This window comes from Lineus longissimus, chromosome 12, assembly GCF_910592395.1.
Source record: "Lineus longissimus chromosome 12, tnLinLong1.2, whole genome shotgun sequence".
Classification (NCBI taxonomy): domain Eukaryota; kingdom Metazoa; phylum Nemertea; class Pilidiophora; order Heteronemertea; family Lineidae; genus Lineus; species Lineus longissimus.
The window spans coordinates 8,888,116-8,911,781 of NC_088319.1; the positions used below are offsets into that span (position 1 = coordinate 8,888,116).

The following is a 23,666-nucleotide window of genomic DNA, read 5'->3' on the forward strand; positions in this document are numbered from 1 at the left end:
ATAATCCCATCTAGTGTACGTCGCAAAAGACTTTTCAAAATTTTGACCATTTCGATGACTTTGAAGCGTTTTTATGCTCCGAATTTCTGATTTGTTTGAAAATCTCCTAAGCGATTCTGGTGGCGTCACGTAACACGAGTTCGATTCGATGACATCACTTAAACCCGAGTTCAATCCGAGTGTTGGCATTATAAAACAGTTAACTCGGCTTATAACTCGGCTTATAACTCGGCTTACTCGGTTCACGCATGCGCATTTGAAGCCACGGGCAGACCATTGATAGATTAGTTCCCGATCGACTCACTAAGGCGTATGAGACTCCCTGTAGTCCTAGTAGTCCTTGTATCAATGTGTTTGGTCGCCTGACGCTTGTAACGAGTAGTGTTTTGGGGTTTCTAATGTTAGTGCATTTCTATTGTATAGGCCTAGTACATGCCCATTCACGTCGGACCTCTAGGCTCTGGCCACTGCCAGGGCCCAGGCACTGGCTGCATTGGGTACGGGGTGAGTTTTGATCAATCGTGCTGTCTGCCAGCTGTAGGCTAATACCGGAAGATGTTGGCTAGAACACCGACCATCCGGCGAAGTAACTATAAAAATGAAAAAAAGTGAAGGAATCTGTTTTGCCTGGGTGAGAAACCTTCGTAAAAATTATATACTTTCGATTGTCGGATGATCTATTTTCGGACATAGTAAGGTCCGATCTGATTCACAACTGGGCCACAAGGGGGCCAAAACTAAAAAAAGGTAAAAAAATCAATATCTCGCTTTATTAGTGACCTGTTTTCGATGATATTTTTTATGGTAGGTACTCCGAGCAAGAATACATCTTATATCGTACAGGTTTTGGATTTGACCTACTTTTCAAGGTCACAGTGGTTAATTGGGATGAATTGGCCGTTGAGTGTAACTATGGCACGTTTCTTAATCACTTAAGCAATGAACTTGAAACTTGGTAAGCATGATCACCTATGTCAGGTAACCTCCGATGCCGAAATTCGGTTTGATCTGATTCTTGACTTGGCCACCAGGCGGCCAAAACTGCAAAGGTAGAAAGTGCAATATCTTGCTTATTCGTGACTTGTTTTTGATAATATTTTTTGATACTCCCAATCAAGGATGCATCATATGATGTATGACTTTTTCATTTGACCTACTTTTCAAGGTCAAAGAGGTCAAATGGCTAAACATGGCCATTTGAGTGTAACAATGGCACATTTCTTAAGCTAACAACTTGAAAATTGGTACACATGACCCTCCAGGTCAGATAACTTCTGACACAGAATTACAGTCCAATATGATTCTCGACTTGGCCACCAGGGAGACAAAACTGAAAAAGTAAGGAGTGCAATATCACCTTTTTTAAGATCGCTCATATCGAAATAGGCGGCCTTCCTCATTTTCACTGGTTTTAGCTCAAGTTGTGAGCCTGTGCGATGACGTAGTGTCGTCGTCGTCCACCTGTGGCGTATGTTAATGTTAGCACGACACGTTTCGTAACTGCTTGAGGTCTGGACTTAAAAAATCGGTACACATGTACCCTTGGTCTCTGGGGCGATTCACATCAAATTTTGTTACAAAATTATTCTTTGGTTTGGCCACCAGGGGGCATAATACAAAAATATAAAACATTCAATAGGACCCGTGATTTTTGTCGGGTTTTCATGAAATTTTTTTGGTTGGTACTCCTGATTTGACCTACTTTTCAAGGTCACAGAGGTCAAAGTTCGCTAAATCACTGATAGGTGGCACGTTTCGTTTGTATATGAGCTTAAGGGTTCTAAACGTGTGTGGATCCAAGGGTCCCTCTATTCTACCCAGGCGGCCATCTTGAAAATTAAACGAAGTCCTATTACTCCAAAGCTGCTGATCAGATTTCATGTGATTATGTATCAATGTACTCTTAAACAATATCCCCAATAGGCATCAAAGTTCTTTTTTTTTCTCCCGGCGCACAGTGCGACTTTACTCTCCATTCGGATTTGCACATTGCAGTTCCAAGTCGCTTTTAAAAAGATATATCCGCTACAGTCAGATTTAAATAGCCTCACATCACACCGTTAAAAGCCAATTCAACTTGGTATCTGGGAAGCCAGATCCTCTCTGCAGTCTAGCTCTGACCACGCTGTGGTATTAGTACCTCATCACCAGCAACACAACTTGCTTACATGACTCTTTGGCACAGAGGTATTGGGAGGAAAACCAGCATGTGCCAAAGAGCATGAAAGGATACAAACGATGCGAAACAAGGACGGGTGGGGAGGGGAAACACATTGCCATTCCCCTAAGCAATGCCCATGTTTAATACATCCCCCCATGTAAATACATCCCCTCATCACTCAATTATCTTTCTTCCATCTTCTACATTACACAGGATAAAATGGACGAGTCATGGTGTCCGCCATGTAGTGTCGCTACTAGTGATGTTACCTCATCACCAGCAGCACTACTTGCTTACAATACATGACTCTTTGGCACAGAAGTATTTGGGAGGAAAACCAGCATGTTCAAATATCTAACAATGTATTCACCTCAGGACACTGTTTTATTATTCCCTTCCCAATAATTACTCCCCAATACTTCCCACCACTTGCCTAAAGTGATACACAAAGGGAAAAAAGACACTTTTAACGTATGATATAACTTTATTGCACATATTATGTTCTATGGAAGAATTAATACAGGGAGACCAGTTGTGAACCACCACGGCAATATGAGTCGCATGTGGCACAGAACATGAGCCTAAAATGACACCAGGACATAATAGAAGAAATTGATATACTTAGATTTCACAAAAGGCAGACAATAGTGAAATGAACAACCAGTCCGTCTCAACCTGTCAAGCTCGGAGCGACATGCGACTCATCTTGCCATGGCGGGTCACAGTAGAGTCTCTGATTTTACCACAAGGAATCAGAATTTGACAAAGATCAAGAATTTTTTAACGAGCTAAAAATTAACCTTCAAAATGAAGAATTGAGCAGGAATTCCCTTAAAAGCAGTAAAACCATTTTGCATCATAGGTCAACCATACATAATTTTTTCTATTTTTAGACATTTTAAAAATTGACTGTTCCATAATGCAGTTGCTCTAAGCATATGCATACAAAACAATTTGTATTGGATATGCCTGGTCCATATACCAGTCCATGCAAGGAAACGGGCGCGATCACGTCCACGCCCGTAAACTACTCCGCACGAGCGCTATCCATAACGCCCGCCGGACACTTGAGGGGCACGTGCCGCCCGTCATAAAAAAACACCGGCGCGATAACGCCCGCTGATTCCCAGCACGATCGTGATTCATTTCCCGGTATCCAGAGTTCCATTTCGCTTAAATCTAGAGTCTCACTCAACGCGGTAATTATGCCGTTTAGCGCTGGGTACACGCCAGGCTGTACACTTTGCTATAGTTGGCGGTTGCTGCAGTGCACGGTAATGGCATATCGAATCAGGATGGAACAAAGCATTACAAAGTGGATTGTAGGCGTTTTGAGAATGTTTCTTCGCCGGGAGTTGGCTGCAAAAAGTGCATAGCAGATAAAACTAGTTTTTTGTCTAAATTCCTTGTTCATAATGTAATAAATAGCCATGCCCGATGGGCAGCATGGCTTAGTCCTTCGACTTGCCCAGAAATTTTTTTATTCTGGAATTGTTTACAGGCGTCTCATGTGGCTGCAGGCGTGATCGCGCCCGTTTCCTGGCAGTAGTTTGCAGGCGCAGGCGTGATCACGGGCGCGGGCGTGATCGCGCCCGTTTACTGGCATGGCCCGCCCGCTGGACAGCTGGCGGGAGTGAAAAAAATAGTGCCCGTGGAAAGGGTTGCGGGAGTGACTGATGGTGGCCGTGGATTTTTCTCATGGCAGGCACTGATATACACACAAAACAATTTGTATTGGATATGCCTGGTCCATATACATACAAAACAATTTGTATTGGATATGCCTGGTCAATGAACACAGCCAAATCGACATAGCTGCTCGATCGTCAGAAAAAACCTGGGAGTAACAGACCGAGCAGTGGCCAGTTGCTCCAAGCATTGACCACCCATATACACACAAAACAATTTGTATTAGATATGTCTGGTCCATGAAGAAAGCCCATATCGAGCAAGCTCACAGAGCGAGCCGACATAACCTCCACACGAGGCGGAGTTCCAAAACTGTATGAGAATACTTAAACGCCCTAGTGCCGATGACGTCATGTCGCTTAGGATGAGTACCATAACACAGAAAATCCTTAAGTTTATGTTTGTACAATTTCAGGATATTCCATGAATTGGTTCCTGTGATATCAAATGTTAAGATGAAGTGCATTTTTTTTCAACCACCTTGTACATCTGCCTGCACATTATTCCAGTAACTTTTCAATTTATTGTGTACATGCAGATACACCAGCCTTTTGCAGGGGAAGCAGAGGAAGACCTTGTCAATGAATTCTTGGTTGATCACCATGGACATGTTGCTCCTCAAACGTTCCGTATGTCTGGCCTACTACAGGAGATGCGGGAGATAGAAGAGAGCAGGAGCAGGATTCAACCCCAAAGAGGTAAGTGTGGGAAGGTGCAAAAAAGTATTCTTGGTTTAACTTTAGTCATTATTTAATGTTCTGACCAATAGTCTAAAGGTAAAAAGTGTTTTTAAGACACTATGGGCTTCTCAAAGTTCGTGATTGTTCCTCCAAATGTTCTGTCAAATATTGTACTTGACTAATGTTTTGTACAGTTCTTCGTGTGTGCTTTATAAAGAAAGGGGCTGAAGAACACCTCGTTTCCTTTGATGAGCGGCGGCCAACTGTACCTTTATTACATGTATACAAATAAAACATTACATGATATATCACAAGCAAGAGGTCTTTGTGTGGCAAGCTGAACAAAAAGCTATTTGGTAAATTAAAGCCGGCATGTCTAGCTAATACCGGACATACTCCCCAATTGAATATATAAGGAACGTATCCAATAAGAAAACATAACAACCCCCGAATATGGAACTTGCTATGAGAGATTTATTGTGTATTCATAGGTCCATGCAGCACAAACACCAAACAAACAGATCACAATATGATTTATCACAGCAATAATTGAATTGAATTTAGTAAGCATTACATGACAAGAATGTATACCTCCACTATCCTAATCTATGACGTTGGGCCCCCACCAAGGTTTTAGCAGGCTTAGTTAATCTAACCCTCTTTTTCAAGGTTGCACAGTCCTCAACTGAAAGTGCCCAAAAGCTAAATGGCCCCTGGCTGTTTCATTCATTGTGCAAAGTGAATACATGTAGAAACTTCTAGCATTACAATATATCAATATATACCTCCTCTTACCTAATCTATGACGTTGGGCCCCCACCAAAGTGTAAGCAGGCTTAGTTAATCTAACCCTCTTTTTCAAGGTTGCACAGTCCTCAACTGAAAGTGCCCAAACGCTAAATGGCCCCTGGCTGTTTCATTCATTGTGCAAAGTGAATACATATAGAAACTTCTAGCATTACAATATATCAATATATACCTCCTCTTACCTAATCTATGACGTTAGGCCCCACCAAAGTGTAAGCAGGCTCAGTTAATCTAACCCTCTTTTTCAAGGTTGCACAGTCCTCAACTGAAAGTGCCCAAACGCTAAATGGCCCCTGGCTGTTTCATTCATTGTGCAAAGTGAATACATGTAGAAACTTCTAGCATTACAATATATTAATATATACCTCCTCTTACCTAATCTATGACGTTAGGCCCCACCAAAGTGTAAGCAGGCTTAGTTAATCTAACCCTCTTTTTCAAGGTTGCACAGTCCTCAACTGAAAGTGCCCAAACGCTAAATGGCCCCTGGCTGTTTCATTCATTGTGCAAAGTGAATGCATGTAGAAACTTCTTCTTTTACAGCACCGGGAGTTGCAGAACTAGCAGCAAAGCCAGAAGTTTGGACAAATGAGTTTTTACAGTCCGAGTTAGTGGATCAGAATTTGGTGGGAGAGTTCCTGCAGAATTCGTCCCCAGCAGATTTATCACAAGATGGAAAATGGGCACATGAATATCTTGAGCCAACAGAACATACCAATGAATGGTCAGTTGAACTTTATGAGTATTTCCTTCTTCAGCAATGTTATTTTGACACAGAAATATATAAACCATCGGACATCATGACTCTTGGATCACACTGCCCTAAAACCTTGAGAAAGGCTGTGTAGTTGACACCATATTCTGAGTGGTGTGAGGACAGACTCGTGTTGTGTGCCACAGCTAAGAAACATTAGCAATGGGGAGAACGATCTCCTGTGACAACAAGTGAACATGCCCATTTTCCTGAAAACTCCCTGAAAATTCCTTGCCATTTCGTCAAATTTTGATAAAAATCTACACGGTATAAAGCAGAAAATTCTCCGAGCTACGCTGAATCTGGAGTGCCGAAGCACTGTTTGTAACATCACTTCTGATTGGCTGATTTGTTGCTACATGTAGGAAATACTATAGAATGGGGATTCCCCGGCCGATTTTGGTCCAGCTCCGGTATATGCGCCTCTTGGTTGCGGTCCCTGAATCGGCCGCTTGGGTTCTAATGGTAAAGAGGGTAATATGGGTTGGGCTTCAGTGCATGTACTATGTGAAAATTATCGGCTCTAATCTAACCACTTACTCGGGTTAAGAGAGTAACTAAATCGCCCTGCCATTGGTGTGTCATCAATGAACTACACGCCTGTTTGAATTTTTACCTGAGTTAAAGTCAGTTCAATGACCATATAAATGGCTGCTTTTTGACAAAAATTAACACACTTCTGTCAAGATTTCTGAACAAACCACGTCTTTACATGTGCTCATGTAATGTATAAGAGTAAGGATGATTCCAATGATGAACTGGCATCAACAGGCAACCTGATATAGAGAGATCCTACACAAAACTACAGTAAAAGAGGCATGTAATCGTGGTAAACCGGCATTACGATTTTTGTGCCAACTTCTAGATTTCTCATTTTACCATGTTTACTGCTGTTTTCAGCATGTTCAATCATCACTTGTGCACCATCTAGGAAAATATGCTTTTGTCCCCAGTAAGCTCTAGTAAGCTCCAGTCTGGGTATTGTTATCTTCTTCAGTGGTGCGACTCTTTTACATTTGGGTGAAACTATAGCACACTTCTTAACATAGTTCGATCCGGTGAGCACAGTGGCCTCTGACCTTTTCATTTAATGACTCATTGTCATGGTAACAACCATTACCACTGGCAAAAGCAATTTCAGAATTGCTGACAAACTTTTTTATATTCCCTAAGCAATTCTTTAGTGATCTAGTCTGGTCGGCAAATTTCATACCTGGAATTTCTGCAGGATCCAATTTGATCCTTTACTAAAGGCTAACATTGTTTCCAAAATCAAGAGGAACAGTTTCACGGAATCAGCTCATCGTCAAGTCTGTATATATGCAAAGGGCAATTTTTGTAGCATAGACTGTCACGCCCACATATATGCGGGGAAATTTTATCCCCAATATAATTATACCCTGCTACGGAGGGAAACATGCTGAATGTCGCTCCATTGGCATAGAGTGTCGCCCGAGGCTTTTCACCAAATGTCTTCGTTAACTTGTTTAAGAAGTCACTTCAATTTAATTTGAGTAATATTATACCGTCAGAACGCCTGCCTCCTACAACTGTGACTCTGCTTGGAGACATGGCGAAATGTCGTCCGGCTGGAGCAGGCAACATTGCAAATACCACACAGTTTCGTTACGTGTCTCATCTCAGCCAATCATATTCATGGAATCTCACTGAAGTGTGAGATAATAAATTATTGCCTATGTCTGAAAGTTAGTCACTGAATCCAAAAATCTTAATGCATCCATATTGTCATTGCTCACTGCTAATCAAGTTCTTCACATTGTTTTGCCGTTTTAGGCTTCAAGAGTTTGAAAGAGAGAAGCATGTTCTTGATAACCAGCAATGGGTTGATGAGTTCAATACAACTGGCGATGAGGAACTCGCCCGGGCGGCACAGGAGATGGCTGAGGGTATTGACGATGAGAAACTAGCGAATTCTGAGGTGAGTGGGGGAAACACACTTTGCAGCATTGATTCTCCAACAAAAAGAGCATCGCCTTCCCAAAAAGAATTATGATAGCGCAAGCTTTGTCGTCATTATGGTATGTTGGTGGCACATTTCTTCACCTCCAGAACTGCTGACTTCAAACTTTGTTCACAAAGCCTTCAGATTCGACATCCTGTGACACTGAATTTCAGTCGAGTCTAATTCTTGACTTGGCCACTGGGGTTCTATTTTGCTTATTGCTGAGGAGCCTCATAATCCAGAGGTTAACGATGCTGGTAACCATGCAAAAGGTCCAGAGTTCGATTCCGGGGAACCCATTTGTGTATTTCTGTGATGAACCAGAGCGGCTTTCAAGGAACTAAAATTCCTGGCTCTTCACAGTCCTTGGAATGAGACGTAAAACTGAGGTTCCTTGTATCTCGTGTGTATGCCAGGGCAAGCAAAAGACCCCACCAAGTCAGATGCATTAGTAGCTTGCCTGGGATCTACATGTACCTCTGGCCAAAGTATGACTGTCACTAGGCCAATTTACCCAATTGATGCCAAACCGATGCAATTTCCTGCCATCAGGCCTTTAGGACCTTTAGACCCTCTATTTTCTCCCAATTAGGGCACACTGACTGAGACAGCGGAGTAGCGTCGGGCGTAGCCCCGATGCAGCAAGCCTTTGACCTCCAGAAAGATTTGAATTCTAGGTGCCTGCAGATGCGATTTCCTAGCAGCTGAGATCTAATGTCGGATATAAACACCTCTCGTCTGGTCTTAACTTCTTTCAGCCCTGGTGTTCGATAAGTCTGCTTGTCTGTTTCTGGCTTCCACCTCATTCCAAGCGTAGGTAACTCACTGGTGCTCTCAGTTCCTAGGTCGATGTCACTTCCAGCATCAGCTCAGCGATCTTCAGGTATCGTAACCATAGTCTCAGGAGCATTACTGGCCCACTTTCTCAGCAGAAAGCCTGAGCGTTGGCAGGTCTAATCAACTACTTCCACCTCTCTCTGTGTTTCTTCAGTTTCCAAGTAGCAATCATGAAGATCATCAATATGAAACGTGTCTCTAACAGCAATACTGATGTCCTTTATGTCAGCATTGGCTTGATCAATGAGTCCTTGTTACAAGACATAACATGCAAACGCTGGTGACGGCTTAGATCCGAATGGATGAAAGGTCCATCTCTAGTCTGCTTTATTTCCTTGTGCAGCTTCCCATAGGAAGCGATACCGGTTTCGATCTTCAGGGGGTATCTTGATCTGGTGAATCATTTCTTGAATATCGCTGCTGACTGCAACTAGATTTTCTCGAAACCTAAATAGGACTCTATCTGAGCGATTCTTTAAATCTGGTCCCTTCATCAGGAGATAGTTGATCAAAATACCATTCTGCCAAGTTTTGAATTCTTGTTTTCGTTCACTACACCATGGTGGGGTAGATACCATCTCTTGCTCACAGCTTCAAGTTCATCATCCGGAACCTTCTCAATATAGCCCTTTTCCTTCAAGTCATTCATCTGTTTTCTGTATTCTGCATCATAGCTTGAATCTCGTCGCATTCATTTCAAAACTCCTCAATCTCTGCTCTGCCATTGGTCGGCTGTCTGGAATCGGTGGAAGTTTATCCTTCAATGGTAGACCAACTTGGTATCTCTCTCCTGTGTAGACAGTATTTTGTTTCAACTTGACTATATATCTCTCATCTTCTGGAGACATGTGAATTTCTTCACCTTTATGCCTGTCACCTTATTTTTGGCTGAAGTAAGCACTCAAACTGTCAATCAGTTCTTTAACTGTGATCCGGTGCACTGGTCCTACATCCAATCTCAACCGGCCCCTCTGGACTGGCCCCAGTAAAGTCCAACCTATGTTTGTGCGCATAGCATATGGTCCATCGTTGTTCATTGGTACGATCTCAACTGGTCGTATGACATCTGGCTGATTGGCTCCAAACAGCAATCCAACTGGTGCATTGACAAATCATCAACTCAGGGTTTCTAATACTAGTTGTATCTGACATTTTGGTTGTTCCGAGAAAAACACAATCGAATATTTAAAACCCAATGGAAAAGCAGTTGCTTTGAGGAGTGTTTTTGTGTATTACACATCAACCGGTACAGCTGCAAGTACGATTTAAACTGGTAAGTAAATGTCAATCAATATCCCTCACAGTTGTTGGGGGAATGGGACCGAACATCCCACGAGGCATTTTCAGTCAAAGCGAGCCATTTTCTGTCGTCTGCTAATGGAAACAAAAGAAATTTGAAGTTTTATCCCCTTCGAACAGCAAAGAGCTCCAGGAATGAGACCGCAGATCCCAGAATGGTACCAAACATTCAAGCAATGGCGGGCGAAAATCAATGAGTTTGCTATCACCAATAGCGTGGCACGTTTCATTTCTATTTGAGCTAGAAGGTTCTGAACTTGTGTCGACATTAAACTAGGGACCCTCTGTTCAACTCAAAGAATATGGTCGCAAGACGGCCATCTTGAAAATTAAACAAAGTCCTATTGCTCTAAATCTAATAATCGGATTGCAACCAAATTTCATGTGATTATATATCTATGTACTCTCTACGATATCCCTGACTTTCAGTCAAATCCCATGACAAATATGGCCACCAGGCTGCCATCTTGAAAATCCAACAAAATCCTATTACTTCTAAACTGTTGAACAGATGTCAACCAATTTCCATGTGACATATACACTCTTCAATAACCCTGAAATTTAGTCCACTTTATAACCGAAATGCTATACATAGATGGTACCAGCAAGTTTCTTTTGTGCTATTGAGTCGAGAAGAATAATATTATTCAATGGAATCAAAACTGGTGAAACTAGCCAGAAACTGTTCTCCCCATAGCCACTGCAAATGACATGCATTACATTACCCGAGGTTAGCACATGGTCCCTGGACCATTTCATTTGTGGGGTCCCTTCATTTGTTACAAATTGGAAAATGATCAGTGAGTGCATGGAGCTTAATTGCGGTTTGATTATTGTTTTGTTTGGCAATTAGCAGCTAATCAAATTTTACTAACACATCTGCCAAAATTGTTAGATCCTTCACATCAATTTACAAAAGTCCACAATTTATATAGTATATGTATTTGTTATCCGATTAATCATATGTATACCGCATGTGCAGAGTATATTTCTCGTTTAATTTTTGGTCATTCTGTCATTGTTTTGCACCTCAGCTCAGTTTGTAGCTGAATTACAATGGGCTTCATCATAGCTTCCAGTTAATTGCCAGAGAGAGCTGTGGAATCAAAGGAAACTTGCCGTGACCTGACTCTTTATTTGAAAGACTCTGGTACATCAGAATAGTATGCTTACACCACAACAATGTAGGTGAAAGGAGTAAAAATAATTGTTCATCCAATGCACAATTACCTTTTTCACACCCTTCTTTTTCCTAGTTGAACATATTTATATGGGATTTCATAGAATTCGTAGTGATGAAATTTTACAATGTACTCCCTGGCATGTCTAGTGAACAGATTTGACAATTTCAAGTTGCAGAAAATGCTAAAACTTTTTTTTGGTTTCTTGGGCAGGATGGGCAGTTTTCTTATTGATCACTTCCAACAGTAGGTCATCATCTGGACCTTGTGGGTGACGTACCTTCAGAAATTTCCACCAACTGCCATACATGAGAAGGTTGCTTTTGGCTATGCTTCAAATAGTTTGGCCTACAAACATACAACAGATTCCTTGTGATATTCAGCGCCGTCACTTCACAAAATGGCCATTCTTATCTAGAATTAATTAGAATCTCGTTTTCCTTACCATAACACAAGAACAGGTTCCTCAGTTCATTTCATATTACAGTGGGGATAGGTGGATGGGATAAGGCACCTGCTTTCTATTGATCTTTTTATGCGATCTTATATTAAGTATGGCTGCAGAACAGACATCTTGCATTTCCTATTTCTGAATGTAAGTGGACAACCGTTTGTCTTGTCAACTTCATTGTAATGGTCTTGAGTGCATGGCGAGTTAGAAGAGGTGTCCTACCCATTTTAAGACACCGATTGCACTTAGTTCAACTTGGTTATTTCATTCAAATGTACATTTCCTAATCCATGCCCAGAGAGCAGTGGCATATTTGCAAACGTGCTCATTTGGGTAAAATCTACTAATACAAGCTTATCCAAGTTTAACTTGCACAATGACCCATGGCCTTTTCATTTTATCATGAGTGCATCTGATATCAGTGTTCTCCACACCCTTTAATGAAGGGGATCTGATTTCCGAAATTTTTGAAATTTTCAAAATAATCGTTGCTGGAAAATTTATGCCTTGTGACATGAACTACATGTCTCGTTTCAGTTCATGAAATTTGTTAAGCAGATCGGGGACGGTGAAATCACCATAGAGGATAACCAGGTGATGAAGTTATCGGGTGATCAAATGGCCCATGCATGGGCCGCTGAGTTTTCACAGCAACAGGTAACCTTTTGTGGATGTCTATATAATCAGGCAGTAGCTGTCGTCATTGATAACCACTTGTAACTTGGTGCACATCAACCCTTATGGTTAAATTACCTTTGACACTAAATTACAGTCCTATCTGCATGATTTTTGACTTCGCCGTGAAGGGGCAAACACTGAAAACATATTCACCCCTTGGCCACCTAAAACCTCTTTCAATCCCATGACCGTATAAAGCATCGCAAAGCAATCGGCATCATGTGTGCTGTATTAAAGATGCATTGTACATTCAACTGCAATTTTAATTAAACTCTCGCTGTTAGTTGTCTCTTTTGTCCATCTTGACCCTCATTGTATTGACATTGCTCAGCTTCCAGACAACGCGCGTCATGACCTTGACATAAAGTATGGCATTCATTTATATGGAATCTATTTCCACCTAAAGTTTATTGGCTATTACTCGCTCATAAACGGCATACCTGTACACACAATGGTAACAAGTTAGCGTGATGCCACTGACCATCACTGTTGCTCATGCAGCAGTTTGATATCTCGGCAAATGTAGTGTTTTTGTGTCTCACTCAAAAACTACTATATACTTTGCCTTGAAACTTACACAGAGTCCCGAGAAGATTAAAAGGGCGAACTGTGTGAAGTTATTTTTAAATCCAGCTTATATTAGCAACGCAGTGGTCATGGAAAGTGAGGTCTTGTGTGATTGAAAAACTGGTTCACCGTGTAGTGCTTTATATACCGTATACAGATAGTGTACACTGCACATGGCAAAATCAGATCAAATATGGGTGATGTGCACTGTTACCTGAGGTGCGCGATATACATTATACAAAAATTAACATGTATTTCTTCAGTGGTATGGGCAGCGGCTGCAGAGGCAATACCACTGCAAGTTCAGTATGCTTCGTCAGAGTCTTATGCGTTTCCATGTTCTGTACAATTTCTTGTGTGATCGCAGTAGGAAAATCACTAATTTTGCCACTTTTATCTTGGAAAAACTCTATTGATGGTCATTGTTACACATTTGTTGCACATTTTCATCCATTTTGGAGAACATTACTATGCATTTGACAATTTCATCAGTAGATTACACCTTTTGCCAATTTTTCCAAAGAAATTTTGGACCTTTTTTAGTCAATTTCTATGGATATTTTATCAAAGACATACTTTGTATGTAATAACTTCCTATACATGATCTGTAAGCTGAGAGATCAAGCTTTCCAATGGTACCAAGCATCCTGGGTTATGATGAGTTTGGTTTTGCCTCTTGAAATTTTGAAAACCTGAAATTTAGGGTAAATTGCCTGGGATCTGGCAGTTGCCACGTGCAAATTCTACTGGGATTGAAAGAGTTGAAAATATGTTTATACCTTAAACTACTCACTTGATTGCCACTAATTTTATATCATGGGTAGTAGATCCACCACCATTACCCTGCTTTTTGGCTCACCGTAGGGGACTCTATACAATACCGCAGTGTCTGTCGTCGGTCGTTGTTGTCTATCGTCTGTCCTTGTCTGTATCCTGTTTCAGAAACAGTGGCACGTTTATTAATGGCTAGGGCAATGAACTTAAAACATTGAACACAGGATCCCCAGGACGATTAGTCGGTTCTCAATTAGTCAGTGTATATAAATCATTGATACCTTTTTTATCCCATACCTTTTTTATCCCATACCGTGGCTTATCCCATACCGTGGCGTCTGTCGTCCGTCGTCGTCGTCCGTCGTCGTCCGTCGTCCGTTAGCAGGGCACGTTTCGTAACTGTTAGAGCTATTGAGTTGAAACTTGGTACACATGTACCCTTATGTAATGACACCTTGGAGACCAAGTTTCGGTCCGATTCGTTTCATGGTTTTGCCACCAGGGGGCCAAACGTTAAAAGTGAAAATATGCAATATCTCCCTTAATAGTAGTCGGGAAATTTTGAAAAAAATATGGTAGGTACTTCTAGCAAAGGTGCATCATATATCCTCCGGGTTTTTGATTTGACCTCTTTTTCAAGGTCACAGAGGTCAAATGGTGTAAATTGGCCGTTAGGATGTAACGATGGCACGTTTCTAAACTGCAATGACTATTGATACCAAATTTGGTACACATTTACCCCTTAGTCAGGTGATCTCAGGGACCGAAGTTTGGTCCAATATGATTCACCACTTGACCACCAGGGGGCAAAATCCAAAAACCTTAAAAATGTGATTATTCCTTAACTTCTTGCCCGATTGCCACCAATTTGATATCATGGGTACATCTAACCACCATACAGTATATGTCACACAGGTTTTTAATTTGACCTTCTTGTCAAGGTCACAGAGGTCAAATGGCGTAAATTCGCCATCAGGCCGTAACTATGGCACGTTTCTTAACTGCAATGACTATTGATCACAAATTAAGTACACATGTACCCCTTGGTCAGGTGATCTCAGGTACCGAAGTTTGGTGCGATCTGATTTGTCGTTTGGCCTCCAGGAAGGGGGCCAAATCCTAAATTCTTCAAAATGCCATTATTCCTAGTAATGACTTGCCCGATTGGCACCAATTTAATATCATAGGTACATCTAATTCTAACAACCATTCAATGTGTCACCCGGGTCTTCTTTGATTTGACCTACTTTTCAAGGTCACAGAGGTCGAATGTACTGTAAATTGGCCATTTTGGGGAAATTGTAATTGCTTGGACCTACATCAAACCTAACACTACATGACACAATACCATGCTCTTTATCCATCTTTCCTCCACATGAGGTGAGCACAATGGCCCTGGCCATTTCATCTATTCAGCCTCTCTGCATTCGGACCTACAGGAATTCCGATGTGAGTTTTCTGAGTAGTGGGTTTTATAGCAATACCATTAAAAAACACAGTGATTTCGTCAACCCTTAACATCCCAAATACAGGCAATGTACTCTTCGTGGCATTGAATTTTATACTGTACTCGATGGAAAAATTGTCACAATTCCCAAGCATTTTCCACAAATCTAGAAGCGATGGTGCGAGGATTATAACATCATATGTGTAAGTAAATGCCCCACAAGAGATGTGACCTATATGGCAGCCGATACCTGTCCTCTGCAACCCATCCAGAAGTTCTCCTATGTACAAATTGAACAGGGTTGGTGATAAAACACTGCCCCGTTTTACGCCATTAGAAAACCCTAAACGTGGGGGACTCCTACTCGTCCCATTTAATACAAACTGTCTGTGTGGTGTACCGAGTGAGTAATAAACGTGATATAAGGGGACAAATGCCTCTATCTCGCAATTCTTAAAGAGATTGATGTAATTCACACTATAAAACGCTTTCAATGCATCAAGCATGACACAACACACAGGGGTGTCATTAGTCTCCGTCAACCTACGTATGAAGGGTTGAGAGGAGACTCTTGGCATAGCTAGGCAAGATTCCCCCAATTTATAACCCTGTTCCAGGTGGCTCCCGCATATTCAATGTACTATCTTTTTCATAAGAGTTTGGAGAACCAAGGTGGTACCGTGTTCGCAAAGTTTTGGGAAAACTGGACATTTAATAAATAAAATGGTATAATGACTGTTTAGTCAAAGCAGGCGTGCAGTGTGAAGTTTCAGAATTCAATCGGAAATTAAATGAATAAATGACAGAAAATATTTTTTCATGAAATGTCAGGTTTTTTGGATTTTTTAAATTAGCTTTTATACACATGGTGAATTCCTGTCGAAAGGACTCTTTCATGCAGGTGAATAAGGGTCGAATTTTGACCATGTAGCCCTTGCAGCAAAAATGAATTTTACATTGTTCTTTTGAAGGGGCAAATAAAGGACAAATTATAATCAATATGGAATACAAATGTTTCTCTCTGTTGGTTATTCCGAAAATTCCACCAAATCCGGCATGCCCCCTACAAATATCAAGCAGCTTTACCGAACACTCCATGCCCCAAACTCTGTGCGGAGCACCGGTAATTGCTAGTTCTAGCATAATACCCGTGGCGCGGGTTGTTTTAGGGTGTTGGCTTACTGTTGGGTTGGGCAATTTGGGTGAAATGAAATGATATGTCTGTGGGTTGTGATGTTGTCTTGATTTTGATGATTGGGACAATCTGGGTGAAAAGGGTTGATTGGTCTGAGGGGTTGTGACCGAAAAAATCAAACTCCACTACATTTTGACGAACTATTTCGCGAATGGTGAAGAGGCAATGGCGTGAAGTTACGAACTTAGTACAACAAATGCCGCGAGCATAGTGGGTGGCAGCACCTGACAGAGGAAGTAGTTCGCCTAGGGTTTTTTCGACACCCTCCGCACGGACTCCACTCGTTCCGGAACACTCACTTACTTGTTAATCTGCAGAGGTTAGCCTGTTTTTATTGCAGTAAAGAAATGTTAATCGGGGTTTTATATTATATTTTATATTTGCCCCGGGTATTCATATAGGGAGCTGTGCGCTTCTTTATGCCCAGTGCTTGGGTCGGGTGAGGCGGTTTTGTTATTATGTGACGTGTATCACGTGATGAATTCCCATACGGTTCTTCGAAAAATTAAGAGTGATTAAAAACGTAAGGTGAAAGAGATGGATGTATGCTTTAAACATATAGTGGCCCCAATACTTTCCCAGCTTACCTTTGTATAATCCCACACCTTTGATTTAACAGATGGCCCCATATGAAAATCAGACCTGCTGAAATGGCCCCTTATGTTAATAAGTATGCCCATATATAGAAAGAACAAAAATGCTATTTCTCCTAGATCGCTGCAAAGTTTACCCATTTAACCCGGCGAGGACCATCTCCATATCAACCACGACTTTCAGGAAAAGTTTCGAGGTCATCCGATCTGAACTGACGGAGGAGATGTGAGACAAACTATTTCAGCTCTACGTCCATTATAGTAGTGATATGTTATATGGCACGGCTTAACTCGCCATCCATAGAAGAATTCCTTTATGGCCGAATGGTCTCCTGGCTAGACTTTAAGCAACATTGATTGCGGTTATCATTTGGATGGGTGACAGGCAGGTGTAATACAATTTGTAGTAGGAAATCAAATTTTTAAAATTATTCTCAATTCAGTGCCATCTTTATTACCCAAAATTGTCAAAAGTAAAAGACGAAACGTATCGCTTTTCACATCAATTTTGTCTTTGACACTCACTATATCTAAATAGTTTTATGGGAATCAGTGAATTTGAAGCTGGTGTTTGCTTTATGATCGAGTAATTGTAATGGCTATGTTCAACTGATCAAAGAATTGTTCAGATTCCAGTTGTTTGGAATTGGCTGGCGTCAGCATGTGATCGGAGAGAGCTCTGTCCCAGCCCGCGTCTTTCAGGACGGCGGTGGCTTTGATGTTGAAACCATACGTTTCCTAGTTGCCTGACTCTTTATTTGAAATACCCTGATTTTAGTATGCATATGTCTTACTATTATTGGTCGTCGCGAGAGCAGACCCTTATTGTCAGGTTCTGTCATTATGTTTGTGGCAGCATGTGCCTAGCAACCATGCCTAGCAACGGGCATTTTACACTAAAAAATATCTTTAAAATCATTTTTTTTAAAATTTGGTTCCGAGGAATTGTTTGCAGTACATTCAGCCTCTTTGTCACCAATTTTGAGACAAATCGGAGTAAAAGTGTAGACGCTGAATCGATTTGTTTCAGGTCCGTTTAGCTAAATGGCGAGATTGACTATGAATGAAGATAGTTTTAGCCCTAGGATGCTCGGCAGTTGTTGAATTGAAATGCAAATTGCGTTGCCAGTATTTGTCCTATTGTAATAAAACTTAAGTTTTCATTAAAGTTCGTTATCTTGTTCATTAAGTCCTTCGTCTCATGTAAAATGCGAAATGAATAAAATTATTAATTGGGAGCTCAAAATTGATGAGCGTGTATACGTAGCATGCAGGAATGTTGTGCTGGCCAGCGAGCAGTATGGTGAGTTTCTTCACAAAGCTACGTGTCTTTATCGATGATGTATGAAGAAACTACGAAGACCCAATGTAAGCAGTAATCTAATCTGTAATACTCTCAGATTTCAACGAAATCAATCAAGTATTTGCCGAGAAATTAGAAATTACGCACAACTTTACAGGATCGCGTCAGCCATAATAATGACATTAATGTACATGCAAATGAGGACTGTCACTTGCTCGTCAATACCGAGCAGCTAATCACATGGGCATAATTATGATAATAAGGTACAGCGGTGGAAAAATTCAAATTCAAATTCAAATTCTTTATTACTCTAAAACGCTAAATAGTCTGGTTCTCTGACCTCGATCTCCGGGCTTTTGGTAGGGTTTAGGAACGGGTCAGGTGACAACAACCGTCTACAAATAACACGGCAGAAAAGAGGAGTGTTATTTTTAGATTCAGCCATTGTTGTAATTTCCCGAGTCAATTATCGTTTTACGGTCGAATTGAGCGCTGTATCTGTCCTAGGATTATGCACTATTATTGAACACATCATTCTACACTGTAGAAATACCGGAATTACTCTTAAAATGCGCGATTACGGTTATTTTATGTTTCAGACAAAGGGGTTTCCCCATATAATGACGTCACTTTTAGCGATATTGTCATTTTCGCAAAAGTACGATTTGGGACGCTAAACCTTGACCGATTGCGTTGGTTTTTGCAGGATAGGTTGTTTATAATATTAAAAAAAATTAGGCATAAGAATTTTTGTGGAAATGGTGGTTTAAGCTATTGTTCTATTTATAGATTTTTAGCTCAGCTGAAAAGCTGAGCTATTCATATGAGTAAATGGTAGAATGAGTGTCCGTCTGTCTGTCTGTCTGTCTGTCTGTCTGTCTGTCTGTCTGTCTGTCTGTCTGTCTGTCTGTCTGTCTGTCTGTCTGTCTGTCTGTCTGTCCGTTAAACAGGCACGTTTCAAAACTATGGCGGATAGGCGATAGATCTTCCCTCTGAGGCGTTGAGACCCTTCAGGACTCCTGAATAGACCAAATGTGGGTCCGGCAGGATGAGCGGTTTGGCCACTAGGTGGCACCGAGCGAAATTTTCCAAAAACTTTTCCAGCAGCTGATTTCTCAGTTGGGGATCATGAATCAAATCTAATTTTATAGGGCAAAGCTTTCTCTTTCATTATCAATAGGCGTAGTTCATGAATTTCTCACCAGGTGGTGTTACTGGCGCAATTTAGTGAGCACCCCCCAAGAAGAGCATTTTAAATTTCGCGCGAGTTATCCCACGTCCAATCACACGTGCAGCGAACGTCACGTCTCGAGTCTGCGCAGTTCAGACGTAAGGAGACCATGCTATGGAATAGATCGCGTTCTGTCAATTCAGAGGTAAGTTCTCATTAAATTCACAATTTCAAAGGCGATAATATTTGGCTGCTTGTGTTATTGCATGTTGATGACATTAGGAAAGGCTTGGATTGTTTAATTGGATGTGATTAATTTGAAATAGTTCGTCGACGATCGTTGAAAAACGATCTGCGAAATGCAGCTTGGTTGGTCTGAGAAACGATGTCAAAGTCCGGCTTTAAATCATGGATTTCTCAACAAATAACTCTTGTCACATAGCAGAACTAATGTGAATAAACAAGACAATAATAAACATCGTTCTGATATCATCGGGTAAGGTTGCCAATGTACATAAACAGTGTAATTGAGGATCGACTCCAGCGATTTGAAATGTCAACAAACAATAAATGCGCTATGATACACACTGACACTTGCACACTGTACATAGCACAATGCTTCAAACGGGGCCGATTCATCACTCTTATCACAATGTATTCCCAATCATATCATCAATGAACTTCCTTGATCATTCGGCCCTAGCGCCTTATCAGTTGTTGTTGGCCTTGTATTTGATATAAAACTTGGCTAGCTTACCTATTCTATCAAAATTAAAATGTTATCTCCTCATCATGTTTTGCAGGACAGGAATGATCTGCAGCTGCATTTGAACATATTTGGTGACCACATCTCAAAGATGACCAAGAGAGAGGATCGAGCTATGACCTTGCACATCCCATCGACTTCGGTGTTCACCAGTGCAATCATCAGAAGAGCCAGGCAATTCTAGTATTCAAGTATTTCATTCTGTAATACTTACCTCAAAATTTACTAAATAAAGAAAACCGCATGTGGCAGTTGGTTAAAAAAATCAAGTCTATCTGTTTAAAGTTTTTACTTGCTATCATTATTATCAACATTTCAATGGTGGCATTCTGCTAAGGTTTGTTAAGAGTTTCACTTGACTTAAGCAGGGTGTACACTAGTAAAATATTAGCAACATTTTACCAACATTTTACCAACATTTTACCAACATTTTACCAACATTTTTACAACAATTTTGCAACAAGCCCTTCAAGGCCCTGTGTTCACTAGCAACAAAATTGCAACAAATTAGCAACATTTTTACAACATGTTGGTAAATTGTTGCAAACTTTTTAGTGGGAACAAAGGGAAATAGGTATTTTGGAGGGAAAATGGATGATTCCAAGGAGAGAAGATGTGTTTTGAGTGCTTCTGCAGCAATTTTAGCTGTCATTGTTGAGAGACGGAAGAGGCGGCGAAATAACCAAAGAGAATATGGACCAGGCCCTGGATCAAAATGAGGGTGGATGATGGGGCATACCACTGCCTGTTAAGGCCGCGTATCCATAGGGTATGCCCTTGTGTAGTGTGGCGTTATGGCGTAACAGCCTTGTGACCTGGCACTATGCCCTGAGTCTCCATTGGATATTCCTTTTTGGTCATGTAGGCCTTTGTAGTCCTCATTTCGCAGCGGTCAATCGCGTTTATCCGCACGCTGTCATTATTTCAGAAGACAATTTCTTATGAATATTGAAAATGAAAATACAAGTAACTTGTATTTTCACTTGCAACATCAAATTGACATGTACATGTATATAAAACCTGACTTTTAAGCAACAAATTACAGGTTTGTGCTTGTTATGATAATCATCAGTTTCGGGGTCCCAGAGTAGTTCCCGTTGATGAACCTCTTGAATTAATTTCGCCCCAGACATTGCTTCCGTGTTGTTCACTCGCAAAAGAATGGACATGTTCAATCCCAATATGGGCCTATATTCCCAATCCACAGTGCATATATGCCCGCAATGTGACACGGCATAACATATGGGAACGATCAATAACACCAACGAAGGTTCATTGTCCGTGTGGCGCGCCAGGCGGTAAAAAGGGAATGTTGTGCAGGGCATTTGTTGCAACTGGAAATGTAAAAATGTTGCTAATATTTTACTAGTGTACACGGGCCTTTAGGCAATAATAGAGTTGGGTAGAGCATTTTGTTAATGTTACCCTTTTAGTTAGGGAAACTGGTGCCTTCTGCATTAGGTGGACCCCACTTACTCATCTGTCAGACCGGCCTCACACGTCGGCAGTAGAGTTTAAGGTCCAGTCTGCGAGATTTACCCATTTCTACCCAGCCAAAAGCGGGTGATTGGGCTAGTCTCTCCATGTGATCCAATTCGCATGGATTCTTGTGTCCCGGTGCTGAAAGGATCCCTCCACAAGGGCAGACTACATTCGGTGGCACTGAGGTATGGAAGAAAGACAGAAGACGACCAATTTGCGAAAAGGATCATCATCATCATCATCATGGTAACAGCTGAGGATGAATCATGTTGCTGTGTGTAGAATTGATGGTCCAATATAGGTTAGGTTATCTGTTTGCGCACACATTGCAAGGGTGGAGCTTGCTTGAAGTAGATTGCGCCAGTCTACCGTAATTCACTGTTACACATCCAGAAGCTAATATCCTTAGGCTTTGAGTCCTTAGTTTAGTAGAGTTTGACGAGTAATGTAATATATACGAACAACGCAGCAACAACTCAGCTGAGCGCCAGGCCCTTGGGCCTCTTGTTGTTATTGCCTGACCTACGACAGCGAGAGTGAGGTCAGGAGCCCAGACTATAAAACGCCCACTAGGGGCCAACGGTTACATAAAATAATTACAAAATATACAATATAAAGTTACAGGGTATACAAAATAAGATCACAAATATTTAAAGACAAAAACATAATAATGGAAATCAGGACAATATAGAGTTACGCAGTTTAAAGAACTCGTTGATAATCGCAGCAGAGGGAGGTGAAGGATTTTTCAGAAAAATTGTAGTCAGATCCGACAGAGACAGAAAATGGAGATCCCTTCTATTACAACTGCAATGAGTTTTGCTGTTTTGACGCATATTTAGGGCACACCGCAAGGAAGTGAAAATCATCCTCAACCTCCCCTGACTTGCAAACTTCACACTTTCTTAGACTACAGTGTCTCCCAGTTTTGATTCTTAGACAATGGGATTCCAGCATTAATTTTGTGATACAAGCCCTGTGTTTTACTGATTTAATATCATTTAAATATGTTTGAAGTTCAAATGAAAACATAAGATTACTATACATCGAGTTTTTTATTTGTTGCGATTTCACCAAAAATTTCATGTTGACAAATATCTCTAATCGTTTACTGGGCATTAGAGTATAATATTTTCCAGTTATCCACATTAATATTCATTTGATCAAGCCATAGGTACCCCAACCCGGAGGAATTAAGAACAACATTTCCAAACTTTGGGGACGTTCTGGCATCAACGCGACGACCCATATTCGCCTATAGGCTTGTCCTATTTGTTTTGGTGTTTTTCGGTCTGACAGTCAGATCTTAGTGTTTTTCGGGAGTGGCTTTGGCCAGAGTAAAGTTTTGAATGCATTAAAGAAGGGCAGAAGGTTAGTCAAAGGTTTTTGGTTCACAACGTGATCCTTATTTTTTACCTCTATACTTTTTTCTTCGTCAATTTTCTCCTTGAAATCTATCACCACAGGCCTTATTGTTTTTCATAGCCTAGCTAAATTTGTGTGCAGTTTTGTCTCTCGCCAGATTTATTCGGTATAAATCACTAGCTTTTTGAGAAAAGGTGTTTTGTGGTCATTTGTCTGTTTATTTCGTGGATATTTTGGGTGATGTCCATTTGCTCGATATCTGCTTTTGAAATCAAATAAAAGGTTTTTAAGGTACTTAATATGAATCAATATTACTATTTGTCGAGTGGGATTGTCATTGGACGTTGACTGTTGAACAGTTATGTAAGAATGGCGAAAATATGTCCACATTGTTGATAGTATATTCACTTCATGAATTGAAACCTTTCCCTTTGAGAATGCCAAATTGTAAAATAGAATGTAATTGACAAACCTGGTGTTTTTCGCCAAATTTCATGTGTGCA

General features: G+C 40.9%; 1 protein-coding gene and 1 long non-coding RNA gene across 4 annotated transcripts in view; both read left to right on the plus strand.

The window, feature by feature from the left end:
• LOC135496709 (peroxisomal targeting signal 1 receptor-like) overlaps window positions 1-23,666 on the plus strand; it is a 56,132-nt gene that overhangs the window by 3,871 nt on the left and 28,595 nt on the right. For 2 of the 3 annotated variants that reach the window (XM_064786180.1, XM_064786181.1), the window contains exons 3-6: window positions 4,389-4,548; window positions 5,881-6,061; window positions 7,886-8,030; window positions 12,360-12,479. In XM_064786180.1, coding sequence (XP_064642250.1) covers window positions 4,389-4,548; window positions 5,881-6,061; window positions 7,886-8,030; window positions 12,360-12,479 — 606 coding nt within the window. The remainder of the gene's footprint in view (window positions 1-4,388; window positions 4,549-5,880; window positions 6,062-7,885; window positions 8,031-12,359; window positions 12,480-23,666) is intronic. The other variant, XM_064786182.1, reaches the window with a different exon arrangement.
• LOC135496710 (uncharacterized) lies at window positions 19,402-20,585 on the plus strand. The gene is made up of 2 exons (XR_010448711.1): window positions 19,402-19,755; window positions 20,354-20,585. It is a non-coding gene; the product is annotated as an uncharacterized LOC135496710 (long non-coding RNA).